The sequence below is a fragment of the Varanus komodoensis genome, unplaced genomic scaffold, assembly GCF_004798865.1.
Source record: "Varanus komodoensis strain SLA01 unplaced genomic scaffold, ASM479886v1 scaffold22, whole genome shotgun sequence".
In the NCBI taxonomy this organism is placed as follows: domain Eukaryota; kingdom Metazoa; phylum Chordata; class Lepidosauria; order Squamata; family Varanidae; genus Varanus; species Varanus komodoensis.
In genome coordinates this window covers 12,344,431-12,360,064 of record NW_025335606.1, presented here as the reverse complement: position 1 = coordinate 12,360,064, position 15,634 = coordinate 12,344,431, and the positions used below count along the sequence as shown (strand labels likewise).

The 15,634-nt window shown below is 41.0% G+C and overlaps 1 protein-coding gene across 18 annotated transcripts in view; it reads right to left on the bottom strand.

Annotated features, from left to right (window-relative positions):
- NEDD4L (NEDD4 like E3 ubiquitin protein ligase) overlaps positions 1-15,634 on the bottom strand; it is a 276,361-nt gene that overhangs the window by 68,192 nt on the left and 192,535 nt on the right. For 14 of the 18 annotated variants that reach the window (XM_044431161.1, XM_044431162.1, XM_044431172.1 and 11 more), the window contains 4 exons: positions 12,244-12,305; positions 11,997-12,096; positions 8,895-9,061; positions 1,020-1,152 (listed from right to left, as the gene is read on the bottom strand). The exons of 1 other annotated variant lie outside the window; for it this stretch is intronic. In XM_044431161.1, coding sequence (XP_044287096.1) covers positions 1,020-1,152; positions 8,895-9,061; positions 11,997-12,096; positions 12,244-12,305 — 462 coding nt within the window. The remainder of the gene's footprint in view (positions 1-1,019; positions 1,153-8,894; positions 9,062-11,996; positions 12,097-12,243; positions 12,306-15,634) is intronic. 3 more of the 18 variants (XM_044431173.1, XM_044431169.1, XM_044431174.1) reach the window with 1 other exon arrangement.

Genomic DNA, 15,634 nt, shown 5'->3' with positions numbered 1-15,634 from the left:
CAAGCCCGCCTAACCTCAGCCCTTCTTCTGATTTTAGTTGTCAAATGGTACAATAGCTCGTTGGCCTTTTTTTGGTTTAGTCACAAAGTCATGCCTGACCCATCATGACAACATGGACAACATTCCTCCAGGCTCTCCTGTCCTCCACTGCCCCCTGGAGTACACCCACACCCATCTCTCCAGTGACCCCATCTAGCCACCTCAACCTCTGCCGTCCACTTCTCCTTTTGCCTTCAATCGTTCCCAGCATCAGGGTATCAACATAACATATTTTTAAAAATTACCAACTTTTCAAACATTCTCAAATCAAGTAAAAAATAACCAAACAGCTGCAACTGAGGCTGTTCGACTGACTTGTAAAGAGCATAAATCAGTTGACGCAGTGAATGGTAGCAGCATTTACTCCTTCTGCCCAAACAAGTCAAAAAAGCAAGATGGTCATAATTATATCATGGTTGGGATATTTATAATTTCTAATATTCAATGCTGATGCATCTACATTCAAAACAACTAGTTTATGTTTGTAAGAAGATTTTAAAAGTTTATTTTATTTATTTATTTAAACAACTTATACCGCCCCATCGCATGAGCCTCGGGGAGGCTTTATCCAGAATCTATCATTACAAATTAAGCAGCTTAAAAGTCAAATCCAATCTCACTCAGAATTAAGTCTCACTAGGTTCACTAAGGTTCATTCCAAAGTAAATATGCATAAAATTACTTCAAATATGTAAATTGGCAAACAATGCCCATTAAGTCTTATTTAGCTCATCAAAGAAGGTCACCTGGGAGGAAAGAAATTATTATTAACAAAGACAACAACAAGGCTGAAAAGGTAGGTGTGCACGTTTTCTTTAAATCTCTTGAACTGTATATTTTAATCATGCCTTTAATACCCATCTTGCCGGAAAACTTTAATCTGGAAGCTTTAAATAAAAATGACTAAGCCATTTTAAAGCGACGCTCTGTAAAATCACTTAGAGAAACACAAAAACATTTGTATCAAGTCCTGCACATACTTCAGGTGCTTCTCCAGCTTCCAAAGGCTCTGGATCCAAATCCTCACTAATGTGTCTCCTAGAGCGAAACCTTCGGTGGGCCGCCTCTTGATTTATCTGCCTGATGTTGTTGTCTGATTCAGACGCCACATCCCTGAAATGTTGGGTTGACAAAACAGTTGGAAGATGGAGTACGAATGTTTTTAGTAGTAGTGCTAGATCAACACCAAAATAATAAAGAAACCATTATTTTAAGGCCTACAAGGCTCCCCTGTGCACTTGAAATTTATTAACAAAACCAAGTGATAAATAGTTTAAGTCTCCTGCAAGTTAAATTAAAAAATCTGTGCTCCAAAGCAAATACAGCCTGTAGCTACCCTCAACTAATAGCTGCACCAAAGGCAAATTTCTGTGTGCATTGCTGTAAATTCCAGGAATATTGTCTGAGCGGAGGAATGTACAGTATTTACAGTACAGTGATGATTTAATGCAACCATATTGTTTTGTTGGTGCAATTCTATTTACTGTGTATGAATGATATCCTGAGAGAAGCCCTCTCTAGAGATATGAAAGGATACTTTGTGAGCCGCCCCGAGGCTTTGGCAAATGGGGTGGCATAGAAATTTTCTAAATAAATAAATAAATAAATAAATAAATAAATAAATCACTCACTCACTCACTCACTCACTCACTCACTCACTCACTCAATTTCCATTGCTGTTGCTTTTTTTTTTTTTGGAGTTTTTTGAGATGAACAGTAGCAAAGTGGTTGTGCTACCAAGAGTGTAAATTCTTGCTTCCTATTTAAGAAGAATTTGATTTTGCATGAGCAATGGAAAATACTACAAGTCCTTCTCTAGGAATTCCTCCCTTACTCCTAGGCTTTAAAAACCCTTGCAAAGCTAATAGTACTAGTTTCTGTATATCAATCCTTACAATGACACAGTTAGTGTGATGCAGTGGTTAGACTGCTGGACTGGGACTCACCAAATCCAGCAGTCACGAAGTCCCCACCTGGCCATGAGGCTCACTGGGTCAGTTTGGGCCAGTCACTAATTCGCAGCCTAACCAAGTTCAGTTATTTTTGGGAGGATAAGATAACAAGGAGGAAAGGAATTATGTGAGCCACCTTGGGTTGCTTGCAGGATATACAAATAAATAACAATAATTTAAAAAACAAGTAAAGTGATGCAGAAGGTTGCTAAACTAAAATACAATTAACTATTATTTTTATCAGTGGATACCCACTTAAGTGCCAAAAAGTTGGTCAAAGGTGTTGCAAGCTATGAGACATGAATCGGATCCCAAAACCATACTGCCTCCTTGAACTATTTTCCTGAACAAGGAAAGGAAACATAACTTTGGGATGGAGCTAATTGCTCAGTGGTAGTAAACACAGAAACATAGAGCAAGCCAGAAGGGGTCCCAGTCCATCCAGTCTGACCCCATCCAGTCTGATAGTACCTTGAGTAAACATAAAACTCCAGGCGCAGTCTCTGGCATTTCTAGTTAAACCACCTCAGGTACTATCAGAGAAGGCCAGTCTTCCCAACAGTAGTGACTAGCAGTTGCGCTGTCTGGGGTTTATGAAAGCTGTACACCAGAACACTAGGTTTGGAAAAGGCAGCATGGGTCTAAATTAAACCAATTTGGCCGAGTATAAACTAGCTGCCTATGTACTAACACTGACTGTGAAGGAAAGGACACACTCCACTATCTAGTACGTATTTTTGACATTTATTATTAAGAATCAGTAGTGGCAATATTGTAGCTTATACTGAAATGCTAATAATGCAATAAATCAATTTTTCTTTCTCTGCCTTATAGAAAAATGGAACTGGAATTTTAAGAAACCAGTAATTAAAATCGCATCCTGAGTGTTCTCATAGCTATAAGCTGAAGCATCCAAAGAAAATAAAAGGAGCAAGCAACTGGAAATTATTAATATGAATTCAGAAACAAGGGAAAACAAAGCAAAAAAGTATCCTGCAATATTATATCACAGCGGAAAGTGAAATCAGCTGCTCATCAAAAAGCAAACTAGAACTGGATGTTAAACTAATGCCTGATGTCTACAGAACTCATACCCTGCTCAATTATGCGTGCCATTTGAAGTTAAGCTTTTTTGTATTTTTTAGAAGGGTAATCATGAGAAATGCTGAACTGTGAACACAAAAAGAAATTCATTGTCAGGATAAGAAGATTACATAAAATTACAAGTTTATAGACTTGAATGATATGTAAGGCAGAGGGGGACCTAACTGTAACACTACTTGAGCTCAATAAGAAATCTTATTATTCCAATTTCCATTGCTGGTATTAAGGTGGCTTGGCAAGGGGATGCAAACTGCTGATTACTATTGGAGCAGCAACCATAACTTCTAAGAGAACTTTTCCCAAGTTGGTGCCACTTTTTAATCAAAGAATCATACTTTGAAATAAAGCTATGGATACAGACAGCATAAAGGAAGAACACACAGAATGATATAACAAGATTATAAAAGAAACTCAGTGATTTCGGCCTTTAGTGTATTATGGGTAAGCTAATAGGAAAGGTAGAACAAAAGCAAAAAGCTCACCAGCAGTGAACAGTGTGGGGAGCCATAGCTCTGGAGACGAACAGCTCAGCTGGAGAGCAAGTACTTGGCATGCTGAGGGTCCCAGTTCAGCCCCCACTCTCTTTTGGGTCAGGCTGGGAAAAACAGCTCAAAATACTAGGTGAGATGGACCTATGATCTGAACTCAGTATAAGGAAGCTTTTTATGTTCCTATAGTATATGTAACTCATGCAGCCAAATCAATGTAACAAAAAAAATCCATCTGTATTTGGTTGGAATGTGATCAGAAGCTTGAAGAGCTTCCATGTAGGAGAAAAAAGAAACCCTGGAATGAAAACCTCTTCAAAATCAGGCCTGCTTGCTTCTCAAACTTGCCAAGTATGTTTGTAATTGAGTACCCAACCATGCTCTCCCAGAAGGTTTTGGAAGGTTGTTTGGGACGCTTCCAATCAGGTGTTAGCTTCAGCTTTGCTGCGATATAGAATTGCTTAAAGTCTCTAGGAAGGAGTCCAAGGCATAGTAACAAAATGATGAAGAAGCATCATTTCAGGTGTTACTTCTACAGTGGAGAAAAACTGGGCAGTAAGATCAACCATCTTTTAGAATTTCTGTACAGTTGGGCATTTCCACCAACGTGAACTATAAACCAATCTGTCTGCACCCATTTCTAATACAGGCAGTCAACCCATCTACAGATATGTAATATGTATACTGTGATTGGTTTTAATATGGTTTTTATCTTGTACATCATTATGAGGGTTTTTGTTAAACAGTTTATAAAAGCTTTAAATGAATATATTGATAGTGGCACTTCACATTTGCAGGGCTGGGGTGCAGGACCCCCGTGAAAATAGAAAGACCATGGATGTCTCTAGGTCTTTGCCTTGCAAACTCACCAGTGCCTTTTCTTTGCAGCAAGGAAATCCCTGAAAGAGTTTCCTCTCTTCCTTTTCACTTACTTTCTCTCTATGGTGATATTTTGAAGGTCCTCCTTCTCTCTCCTTGCACTTCCTCTCTCTCTCTCTCTCTATAGTGGTGACAACTTTTCACAGTATTTTTAAAAAAATTAATAGACTTTATGGCAGTTGGTTTCTAAGTAAGAGTACTTTGCAACCCGGGAATGGACTGCAATTGGGCATACGAGGTAAAACTTTGTACTGTGGTACTTTTGTGTTGATTACAAAGGTTGCAAACAAAAATTAAACATAATTGTTTTCCCAAAAACACACCAACTCTCCCATACCTACGTAAAGGGGTTGACTTCCAAGATATTTTATTTATGATTTATTTATAAATTTATATGCTGCTCACTAATCCTAAAGGAGTCTCTAAGTGGTTTACAGTCACCAGTCAACGTTACAGATATTAAAAACTACTAAAAACAACAAATTCCCTTATATAGAACAGGAACAATATAACAATAGGCCATTAAAACTATATCAAGTGAGCAGGACAACCACAACAGATTAACATATCAATTTGAATAAGTTATTAAAACATCTGGACATGAGGAATGTTTTTGCCTGGCACCAAAATGAGAACAATGTTGGCCTCAACTGAATTTCTCTGGGGAGCCTATTCCACAGATGAAGGGCAGCCACTGAGAAGGTCCTTTTTCTGGTTGTATCCTCCTCACCTCCTTGAAGGATGGCTATCTCAGAAGGACCCCCTGCCCTGATCCTAATGGGCGGGTAGATATTTATGGGAAAAGGTGGTCCTTTGGGTAGCCAGGTCCTAAGCGATTTAAGGTTTTGTTTAAACAAGCACTTTAAATTGGGCCCTGGCTTGGTAACCACTGTAGTGTATATAAATTTGTATATATAAAATATAATCGTATATATGTAGTGTATATTAAAAATGTTAACCTTTTTATTTAATTGCTATTTTAACAAATTAATATTTGATCATTAACAGTCTTTTTTGTTTTTATAATGTTTTATGGAATTTGTTGCTTTATTGTTTTTAATAGTACGTGTTGGAAGCCGTCCCGAGATGCCGAGGCATGTGGTGACAGCACATAAAAGTTTTAAATAAATAAATAAATGGGTGTTATATAGGCCTGCAAGCTGGCACCTGCTACTAACCGTGTGGCCCAATTCTGGACCAGTTAGACTTGCCAGACTGTCTTCCCAGCCCCACATACAGCACACTACAGTAATGCAGTCCGGATGTTACCAGTGCAGGTGTGACTGTGGCCAGGCTCTGTCTGCCCAGGTAGGGGCAAAGTTGGTGTCTTTGCCACAGCTGAAGAAAGGGGCCTTGGCCACCGAGTCCACCTGAGCTCCTCGTGATAGGCCTGGGTGCAGGACCCCCCCCAAGCTGGGGACCTGTCCTTTAGGCAGAGTGTAAGCCTGTCCAGGACAGGGTAACGGCCCGCCAACCTGCCAGACAAACCATGTAGCAGCAGCACTTCTACCCTGTCTGGACTGAGTGTCAGTTTAATGGCTCTCATCCAGTTCATTATCAAGCTCAAGCACAAGTTCAGCACAGACTGCCTCACCTGCATGAGACGTAAACAAGAGACAGAACCGAGTATCGTCAGAATACTGCTGAAACCGCAGCCCAAGCCTCCTGATCACCCCTCCTAGCGATTTCATGTAGGTATTGAACAGCATGGGATATACACTGAGCCCTGCAGAACCCCATGCTGTAATTGCCATGGGGCAGAGCAACTATCCCCCAGAATCACCTACTGGACATGGTCAGACAGGAGGGAATGGAACTACTGGAAAGCGCTGCCCCACCTCCCAACCTGGCCGACTTATCCAGAAGGCCACCATGGTCAATGTTGTTGAAAGCTGCTGAAAGGTCCAGGAGAATCAACAATCAAAGGATATTTTAAATATGCATACATATATGTAAAAATCAGATCTTTAGCTAAATAAACAGCAGGCGTGATGAATCAAAAGTGTGAGCTTGTCTGCATGCACAATCTGAGTCTGATTAAGAAGCCGTCATTGTCATCGTCATTATCCTCATCATCATCATAGGAATTTATTAGTGTCTTTCTCAAAGCTGCAGACTCCAATATGAAGATTGTGTGATTTTTCAAGCTGGATGCATAGGAGAGAATTTCCCCTTTATCCAATAAATGGTTGTCTTTATATTTTGCTGCTTTTCAAGCATTTAAACTTTGGTGATTGTTGTATGCCGTAAATACTGCATGATGTAGCACTGACATTAGTGGATACAGACTAGAAGGCATTTCTTCACATTTGTTTCCTCAGGTAACACCAGTGCTTTTTTTGTCATAGAATGCACCGGAATGGAGTTCTGGCACCTTTTTTCGACATATTTTCCAAGTTTTAAATGTAACTTTTGAAAATTTGATGTTTGGTCCACGTGGATTTGAGCGTAGCAGGTCGGCAGCAAAATCATTAAAACGGTGCATGCGGGCTGCTTGTGTGTCAAATCTGGTGCATGCATACTTTGTCCGCACTGGTTGTGATGGCGCTGCTCAGCTTGTGGCGCTGCTCGGCTTGTGATTGGTCATGTGGTCGCGCACTGAGCTTTTTGCGGGTGGCAACCATTATGTTTCGTTACACAACTGACATGTGTGGGTGTGTGTACAGTGATTGACTATGTACAAAAGGTAAATAATTTCATGAGTTCTGGCACCTTTTTTCTTACAGAAAAAGCACTGGGTAACACCCTTAAAGGTAAAGGTTTCCCCTTGACATTAAGTCCAGTCATGCCTGACTCTAGGGGGCGGTGCTCATCTCCGTTTCCTAGCCGAGGGAGCCAGCATTTGTCCGCAGACAGTCTCCGTGGTCATGTGGCCAGCATGACTAAACATCGAGGTGCATGGAACGCTGTTACCTGCCCACTGAAGTGGCACCTTTTTATCTACTTGCATTTGCATGCTTTCGAACTGCAAGGTTGGCAGGAGCTGGGACGGAGCAACGGGAACTCACCCCATTGTGCAGATTTGAACTGGCAACCTTTCGATCAACCAGCCCAGCAGCACAGTGGTTTAAACCACTGCGCCACCTGCAGTCCCGGGTAACACCCTTAGGTCTGCCCATATCGAGGTGTCTAGTGGTAATGCATATATATTGCTGCCCTGTTGAATGAAGCCTTCATCTGCTTGCAGAGTGATGCTTCTCATTTTCTGTGGGTTCTCCACTGAGCAGCAGAATGATATCAACTGAAAACGCCATACCTCCTTTAACTGAGGGTCACTGAGTCTCACCTGCTTCAACCTTGGCTCCTGTCCTAGCCAGTCAAACTGACAATAACTTTTTTTCATTTGACCATCAGTTGCATTGCTATTGTTGGATTAAGAGGGGAAATCTAGCCATTTTTTTTTTGTATTGCATGTTAGTATCTTATACTGTAAACTTCCTTTAGGAATGGGATTTATATCATAAAGCACATTTTAGATTGTCGTTTACCCATTGTGTTCCACCCTAATAGTTTAGCTTAAACTGTGCAGAGGACTAGTGATGAATTACACCAAGTTGGAGGTGAAATAATGGAAGGCAATTAGTATAACTACAAGGAAAAGCAGGGCGAAAAAGCATCAGCAAATTTAACATTCATGAATACAGGGCAATAAAATATTAGATTAGAAAACCCTGTGAAGTAAGTTAAACTGAGAGTCAGTGACTGGCCCAAACTCATCCCATGAGTTTCATGAACAAGTAGGGATTAGACCATAGCTCTCCTGAGTCCCAGTCCGCACTCTAACCACTACATCAGGCAAAAATACATTATTGTAACATTTAAATAGGTAGGATGCCTATCTCTTTATCTCTCTTGTGCAACCATTACTAGCTTAGGGTTCTAATTACTGATTCTGTAACTGTGGAAGAAACAAGCACCAGGTCTACAGATTAGAATATGCAGCATAGCATTAGTTAGTCAATACAATGAACCCAGCATTCTGCTCCCGAGGCAGAGCCACAGAAAATGGTACAAAGGGAACAAAGGAATTGAATACTGCATTCACTGTGGTATCCCCTATATCTTCTAGTATAGTTACATTATTATTATATATCCCACCCTTTTTCTCCTCCTGTGAGGAACCAAAGGCAGCTGACATATGTTCTCTTCCACTCTATTTTATTCTCACAACAGCAACCCTGTGAGTGTCTGGCTCAAGCCCCCCAGTGAGTCCCACGGCTGAATGGGGCCTAGTACCCAGAGCTCCATGCCCCAGTCCAATACTCGAAACCACTACTCCACATTGGCTCTCGATCAGGGCATGACAGAAATTATTTCCTGCCAGCACCTGGTATAAACTGCTTCCTACTCCTCCAGCAATCATAGCTAATAGTTATGGCATGGCAGTGAAGTTCACAAGATGATAATGCATTCCACTGAGGTGCGCACTTACATTAAACTTGGCCGGTGCCACTGTGTTGTCCGGTTATTATGGTTGACATAGTAGGTACGCCCAAGATTGTCCACTTTTTCTTCCCATCCAGGAGGCAAGGGTGGCGGTGGCAGCTCCTCCTGGTGCTGCGAAGGGGAATCACTGGAGTCTACTACTTCCCAACCATGCTTTGCAGGGCAAAAAGGAAAATGAATGTTAAGCTATACAAACTGGACATGTCAGGATGTAACTATTTCTTAAATGATGGGAGGGGTAGAAGAGCATTTTCTGCTGCCAACCTTTCATATGAGAAAGAGGCAGCAAGATGCATTGTGTGTAGCATTTCCACATCAAGCATTTGTCTGCAGACGCTGTTCCCAGCCATACAGTCATGTCCTCAAAGACTGCACTTTCCTGGAAGCAGGAATGGAGACCCACAGATCTAAGGAAGCATACGGAAGAAGATCAGGGCTGGCTCCAAGATCTGGAGAGGACTTGGGAAGGCACCTCCAGGGCCGCTTCCCTCAGTGAGTCTTACTTCTCACCATCATTGCCAGCAGCTGCTATGGCTCTTCCTCTTTGTAATCATTGTTACCACTTGCTTGCTGGGCAGTCAGAGAAGAAGTGAAGGGAAGGGCAGGGGCATCTACTTCTCCTCCTCATCGTTATCACCTTTGTATGGGCTAGAGCAAGAGCAAGGTAAGCAAGGAGGTTGCAAGAGTGAAGAGGAGGAGCAACTCCCTGGAAAAAGTGCTCCTGCAGGTAACCGGAGAACAAGCTGCGAAGGATTTTTAAGGGGAATCGCCAGCATTTTGAAGAAGGCCTGGAAGTATGCTGCTGACTATGCAACTGGGTAGGAAAGGAATGGTATATTCCTTCCAGTCCATCTCTCAAAAGGCTGCCAGCAATTAGCCTTAGCTGCCACTTCCTAGCAATCGTCAAATGTAGTTTTATGAAGAGTGCATTGCTGCAGTGAAATACACAAGGCTTGAAAACCATGGATGACTGAGCCTTGATTCCAATCTGGATCTAGAAAAGATTTCTTTTCCTGGTAAAATGCATCCCAAACTTTTGCAAAGAAAAGGTGGATTGGTCTTTTTCCTGGAAATCAGTGACATTTCATAGTTGCATTCTGATATATGGCACAGACAAATGGAAGGAATTTGGTGATAGCTTCCCTTCCCAGAACTGATATTTAGTCAGTTAAGTTAGAAAACAATACTTTTGTCTACTGGTCACCCTAATGAATAAAGATTGTACTAGCTCATGTCTGATTCACTCATCATGTGATGACAAAAATATATCATTCCCATAGAAACGTGTTCCTGCTCTTGCAGCTGATTCATACAATACACTGAAGATACTGCAGACTGAGTTGCTTTGCTTGCAGGAAGCAATAAACCCACAACAAAGCAATGGCTACCCTACTGCTTTACCACCCACCCAGGTCACAGCTCATCATGCCTGAGCCAAGAACTGCACTGCAAGCCATTAAGTGGTGGGAGCTTGATGAAGCAATCAGATAATGGCGTTTTCTATGGATGTCGTGCTCACTGCCTTAGGAAGAGTGCTTGAGGCAGAATGCTCAAAGGACCACAAAAATACGGCCCTCCCTTTGGAAACTCTATGTCTGTGTACACCAGAGCTTTGTTCTGCACTGAGGCAGGTTTATTTATTTACATGACTTCTGTACTGTTCCATATCTAAACAGATCCTGGAACGATGAACAGGCTATTTCTTTCTAACTTTTCTATCCCACACTGTGAACATTAGACAGTATTGCTAGAACAGCATAAAAGCATTAATTAAAATATACAATGATACAGCAGACTACAATAATGAATAGGAAATAAAACAGAAAAATGCTGCAAATAAACACTCAAGAATAACAAATGCATGAGCTCTTTCTTAAAATCCAAATATGGGGCAATTCTACATAACTTCTGCAGGGGGCAACATACTGTACTTGGAGAGATACTGTGTCTCCCAGTTTTCCTTGTGGAATTTATTTATTTAAAGTTTTTCTATGCTGTCCATTACTAAAAAAGTATCTGGACGGCTTGCAAGGAACAAAAAAACCAAGAAACAAAAATCATGACAGCAACAACGCACAGCACACTGCTGTAATGCTGAATGTAGTAGTAGTACTTTTTGTCACAAAAAAATATTTATTTATTTAGGAAATTGATAGGCCGTCCATCACTGTCGTCTCTGGACGGCTTACAGAATATTCTAAATCCTAAACAAATTAGCTATTCCACAAACTGAGCATAAAACTGACCCATTTAAAATAAATTAATCACATACAATTAAAATTGGTTGACGTTAAAATATTGATCAAATAAACAGGTCTTGACCTGGAGGCTGGCAATCCAGCCAATTATTGTGATAATGCCTCAAGCACATGTCAGGAACTTTTCAGAGCCAGAGGGTTCCGCCTTCCCAAGAGCAAAATTTGAAGGCCACAGTGGCCTAAAGAAACTAGGCACAAACGCACCACTCCAGTGAGGCTGCCTGTGCAATGAGTTCTTCCCACAGGTTGGCAGGGAGCGTGGGCCACACAGCAGCCTTCTTGTGGCGCTTCTGAAACTGGTGCGGTAGGTTCTTCTCATAACATGTGCTTCTTTTAACTTTAAGAAAACTCCTCCCGTCTCAGACCCACCTGATTGTGGGAAAGGTGTGGTTCACTCCTCACCTTCAATACAGCTCAGCTGATAGCTAAGAACCTCCTTTCCCCCACGTCTCAGCTCTTTAAGCCCCACTGCTCCTATGCTGCTCAGCTGATCGATACATACCTAAGAGCGGCTGCCAACAGAAAGTTTTCTTCACCTTTCCTAAGGCTAAGGCTTTGGGGAAGGGAAAGGTGTCTGTAGGCCAGAGTTTCCCCATCAATGGCCTAAAGAAACTTACCTGAAGAACAAAATAGTCTTGCCTCCTGTATTTGGATTTGGGACAGCTAGTAAAAGTGCAATTGTACCTCCTAAGCAATGAAACCTACCGGGTAGAATGGCTATCACCTCTATTTACTGGATTTCTATCCCACCCATTAGCCAAAAAGGCTCTCTGTACAACAGATTAAGATGTTAAAAGGAGACTTTGAAACATCTAATTGAAAGCACTTACCTCAGAGTCATCCCTCTGATCGCCATCCTCTTCTTGGCCACCGTTCTTTGGCATGTAAGCCATCTTCAGCCTCAAAAAACCTTTTACTCGAGATTTGTGACTATGGGGGCAGGGAGGGGGACAATTGTTAAAAATATATGATATGCACCTTCTGAGCTAGAAAAGCACTTTTTAAAAGAAATAAGCATTTTAGATAAGACAGCTTGTGTATATATAGGTATATATGTATATTAAAAAAGAACCTCACCTTCTTGGCCTAAGAAGGAAATCTTTAAATGTATAAGGTCTTTCCATGGTTGGATCTTCAGTCTATTGGTATAATAATAACATCAAGTCATTAATGCTCAGGAACATGTGCATAGGCACCCTTGAAAAAGTTTTAGTTTTATCCGTGTTTATTGAAAGGAATTCTGCCTTTCTTGGCAAGCACAGGGCACTGTTAACCAAGGATTCCCACTAGGTGTCACTCTTCACACCACTAAATACCCAGCCCAGCCATCACTTAAGGATGCACTAAAATTTTATTTCAGTTCACGTATCACTCAAAAATGCCATGTTTGCAATCCAAAGGTGAATTGGAGCATGATCTCCAAAAATGTTCGCAAATTTCCAAACATGTGATTGTATTTGAAAATCTTCATTTTTTTAAAGCACACTTTGAAATGCAGAGTTTCATGCTTTAGTGAATGAGGGTGGGGAAGTACACACTTTCGAAAAATGTATAGAGGAATGCACACTTTTCCCATTCAAATGAGCCCCTCAACCAGTGAAGCAAGCTGAAACAAGTTTTGAAATAATTTTTTGAGAACTGAGTTGAGCTGGAAAAATCACTAGTTCATTACCTTGTTGCAGAAAAGTACCTAGCACCCTAGCATTGCACCTGTTATTTAAGAAAAACAATGGCTGCAAAATAATACTTCAAGCCATATACCTACGTTTTCTTCTTAATGCAGAAGGCTGTTTCTTCTGGTCAATGCGGAGGAGTAATATCTGTTCACACATAATATACAGACTTTCTCCTTTTTGTAGACAAAGTGGGAAGAATGTTGGCTGAAGGAGTGGGAAAGCTCTGCTGAGGAAGGCCGTGCCCAGTGGCAGAGCACCTGCTTCGCATGCAAAAGGCCGCAGGTTCAACAGCCGGCATCTCTAGAGAATGCTGTGAAGGAATCCCATCTGAACCCCAGAGGGCCACTGCCAGCTGATACAAGAAATACTGAGCCTGGCTGACCAATGAATGGTTTGCATCCTTTCATCCCTGTTGAAGCGGCTCCAATGAGCAGCAGAAAAGATTTCATTCCAGATAGCTCGACATCTTAATCAGTATGCATCCAATGGCTGTTATTTAGGAACAGGTTGTGGCAATGCTAGGACACAAATTCCTAAGTTTAAAAACTGACTGAATTTGGACATTCTTTTAGCCACCATATCAGAAACAAGTTAAGATCAGCCATGACTGGTAGAATTTTGCAGACACAAAAAGTCTAAAGGAGAATTCATACAAAGGGACTGGAAAGATTTAGTTTAAGAAAACAGTTAAATCATGGTGTTACTGATTGCACCACCTCCACTTGGGAATAATGGGAAGTAATAAGTTTAATACTGAAGGAAGTATTCATCTAGGATGAATATTTAAAAGAATATCCTAAGCTCAAGGAACATCTAGGGAGGCAGCACAGTAGTTTCTGGAGGTTTTCAAGGAAAGACTTTTAGGAAATAGTTTGGGTACAAGGTACGAAAAGAGGATATAGCAGTTCCATGCCTACAGGATGAACATTGATAAAAACATATTTTATTTATATGAAAAATAATAGCACACACTTGGTAAAATCCAACAAACATCCTACTTAAAGCAGACCCATTGAAATGTTACCTCAGTTAGTTATGGTTAGCATAAGTCTATGGGCCAAAGTAGAATTTATGTCAGATTTTCTCTACTCCCTGATCATTTAATATATTCTAATAAGAGACCAGCCTTACTTGGAGTAGAAGCCATGCAACAGCAATGGGGATGAGCTGGGTAGTACAAATACCATTTCAGCCGTGAGTACTTGATAGGTCAGGATGGTAATACTGACTTTATACTGCTGTTGTAAAAGGTAATGCGGGAGAGGCCCTTCTCCGGGAACCCTCCGTGAAAGAAATTAGGAGGGTAGGTACTCGGAGGAGGGCCTTCTCTGCAGTGGCGCCCAATCTATGGAATGCGCTCCCCAGAGAGGTCCACCTGGTGCCGTTGTTATTTGTTTTTTGGCGCCAGGCGAAGACCTTTTTATTTAAGCGTCATTCTAATTGTTAACAGTATTTGCTTATTTATCTGCCAGGGCGACTTCTTTTATATTGTTATTTATTTTATATTGTTATTTTTATATTTTATTTTATGTTGTGAGTCGCCCTGAGGCTTCGGCGAATGGGGCGGCATAGAAATGTTTTAATAAATAAATAAATAAATAAATAATAAATGCATGGGAAGCACTTTGAGAAGTTTGGGAAAGTGTATCATCAGCATCATCAAAAGCATTGGTGATACTCATGGCTTAACATGAGGCTTAATCAGATAACCAAGGCATTCTTACCTGTTTTTCCCCTCCCCTATGAATGAATGTCCTCCGTAATTTCCTACGCTTGATTGCTGTACTCAGCACTGGCCTGCCACTCAGTTACTCGTCACATATATAACAGCAGCAAATTCATACTGCGGCAAGCATCTCCTTCTCACAAACTTGAAAATTCCAAACACTTTGAATCTATTTAATATTTGTAAACAGTGTTCAGCAGAAAATTAAGAGACATTGTGCACTCGCACTCACCCCCTCCCCGCAATCCAAGTGAAGAGAGAAAAATGTGGCTCAAAGACTTCTTGTAAAATTATTTGGATTTCCTCTTCCTCTCCAAGTCAATGGCCTCTCTCACAGAATTGTTGCAAGAATAGATGAGATTAATATCATGATGTACTTTGTACATTTCACAAAAAATAATTATAGCCATAAAATGGCATATGATGATTAAAAAAACTGGAAGGGTTCCAAGCATGTTGTAAATGTATAATGTGAATACTTAACTAAAGAATGAAGCTGCTCAGACAATTCTTTAAAATCTGCATTACTTAAGCAAATCAGCTAGAACAGCTGCACTGAAGCCATATTAAATTCCCAGACAAAGATGAACTTATAGCATTTGGGACACTAAGAAAGGCAACAGAAACTGCTAAAGCACAGTCTGGAATTGTTCTTCATTTCCACTCATTACTTGATAGGGGCGTTCAATGAACAGCATCTGAGTCTGCCCTGATTTGACACTGTGGCTGTCTATTAAATGCCAAGAGAAGGTCTCAGTATCAGATCATTTCCCAAGGGAGGATAATAATATGCCCAAGCCATAATAGTACAAGATAGTGTTGTAGATGAGGAAGAATGTCACCAAACAAAGTGGGGGGAACCCCTCCAGATCAGCAGGGCGAGACTGCTACCCAGAAATAATCTCTCGCAGGACAGACCCAGGGCGAAAACAAAAGAACACCACTTGTTTTTCCCTGCAGTTCTCAGCTGAAACCATCGACCAGCCATTAATAAACTACAGACCATCCTTAACAATGGCATCCTTCTCATAGACTCTGGCTGGGAGGCCCATGCTAGCTTAGAGAC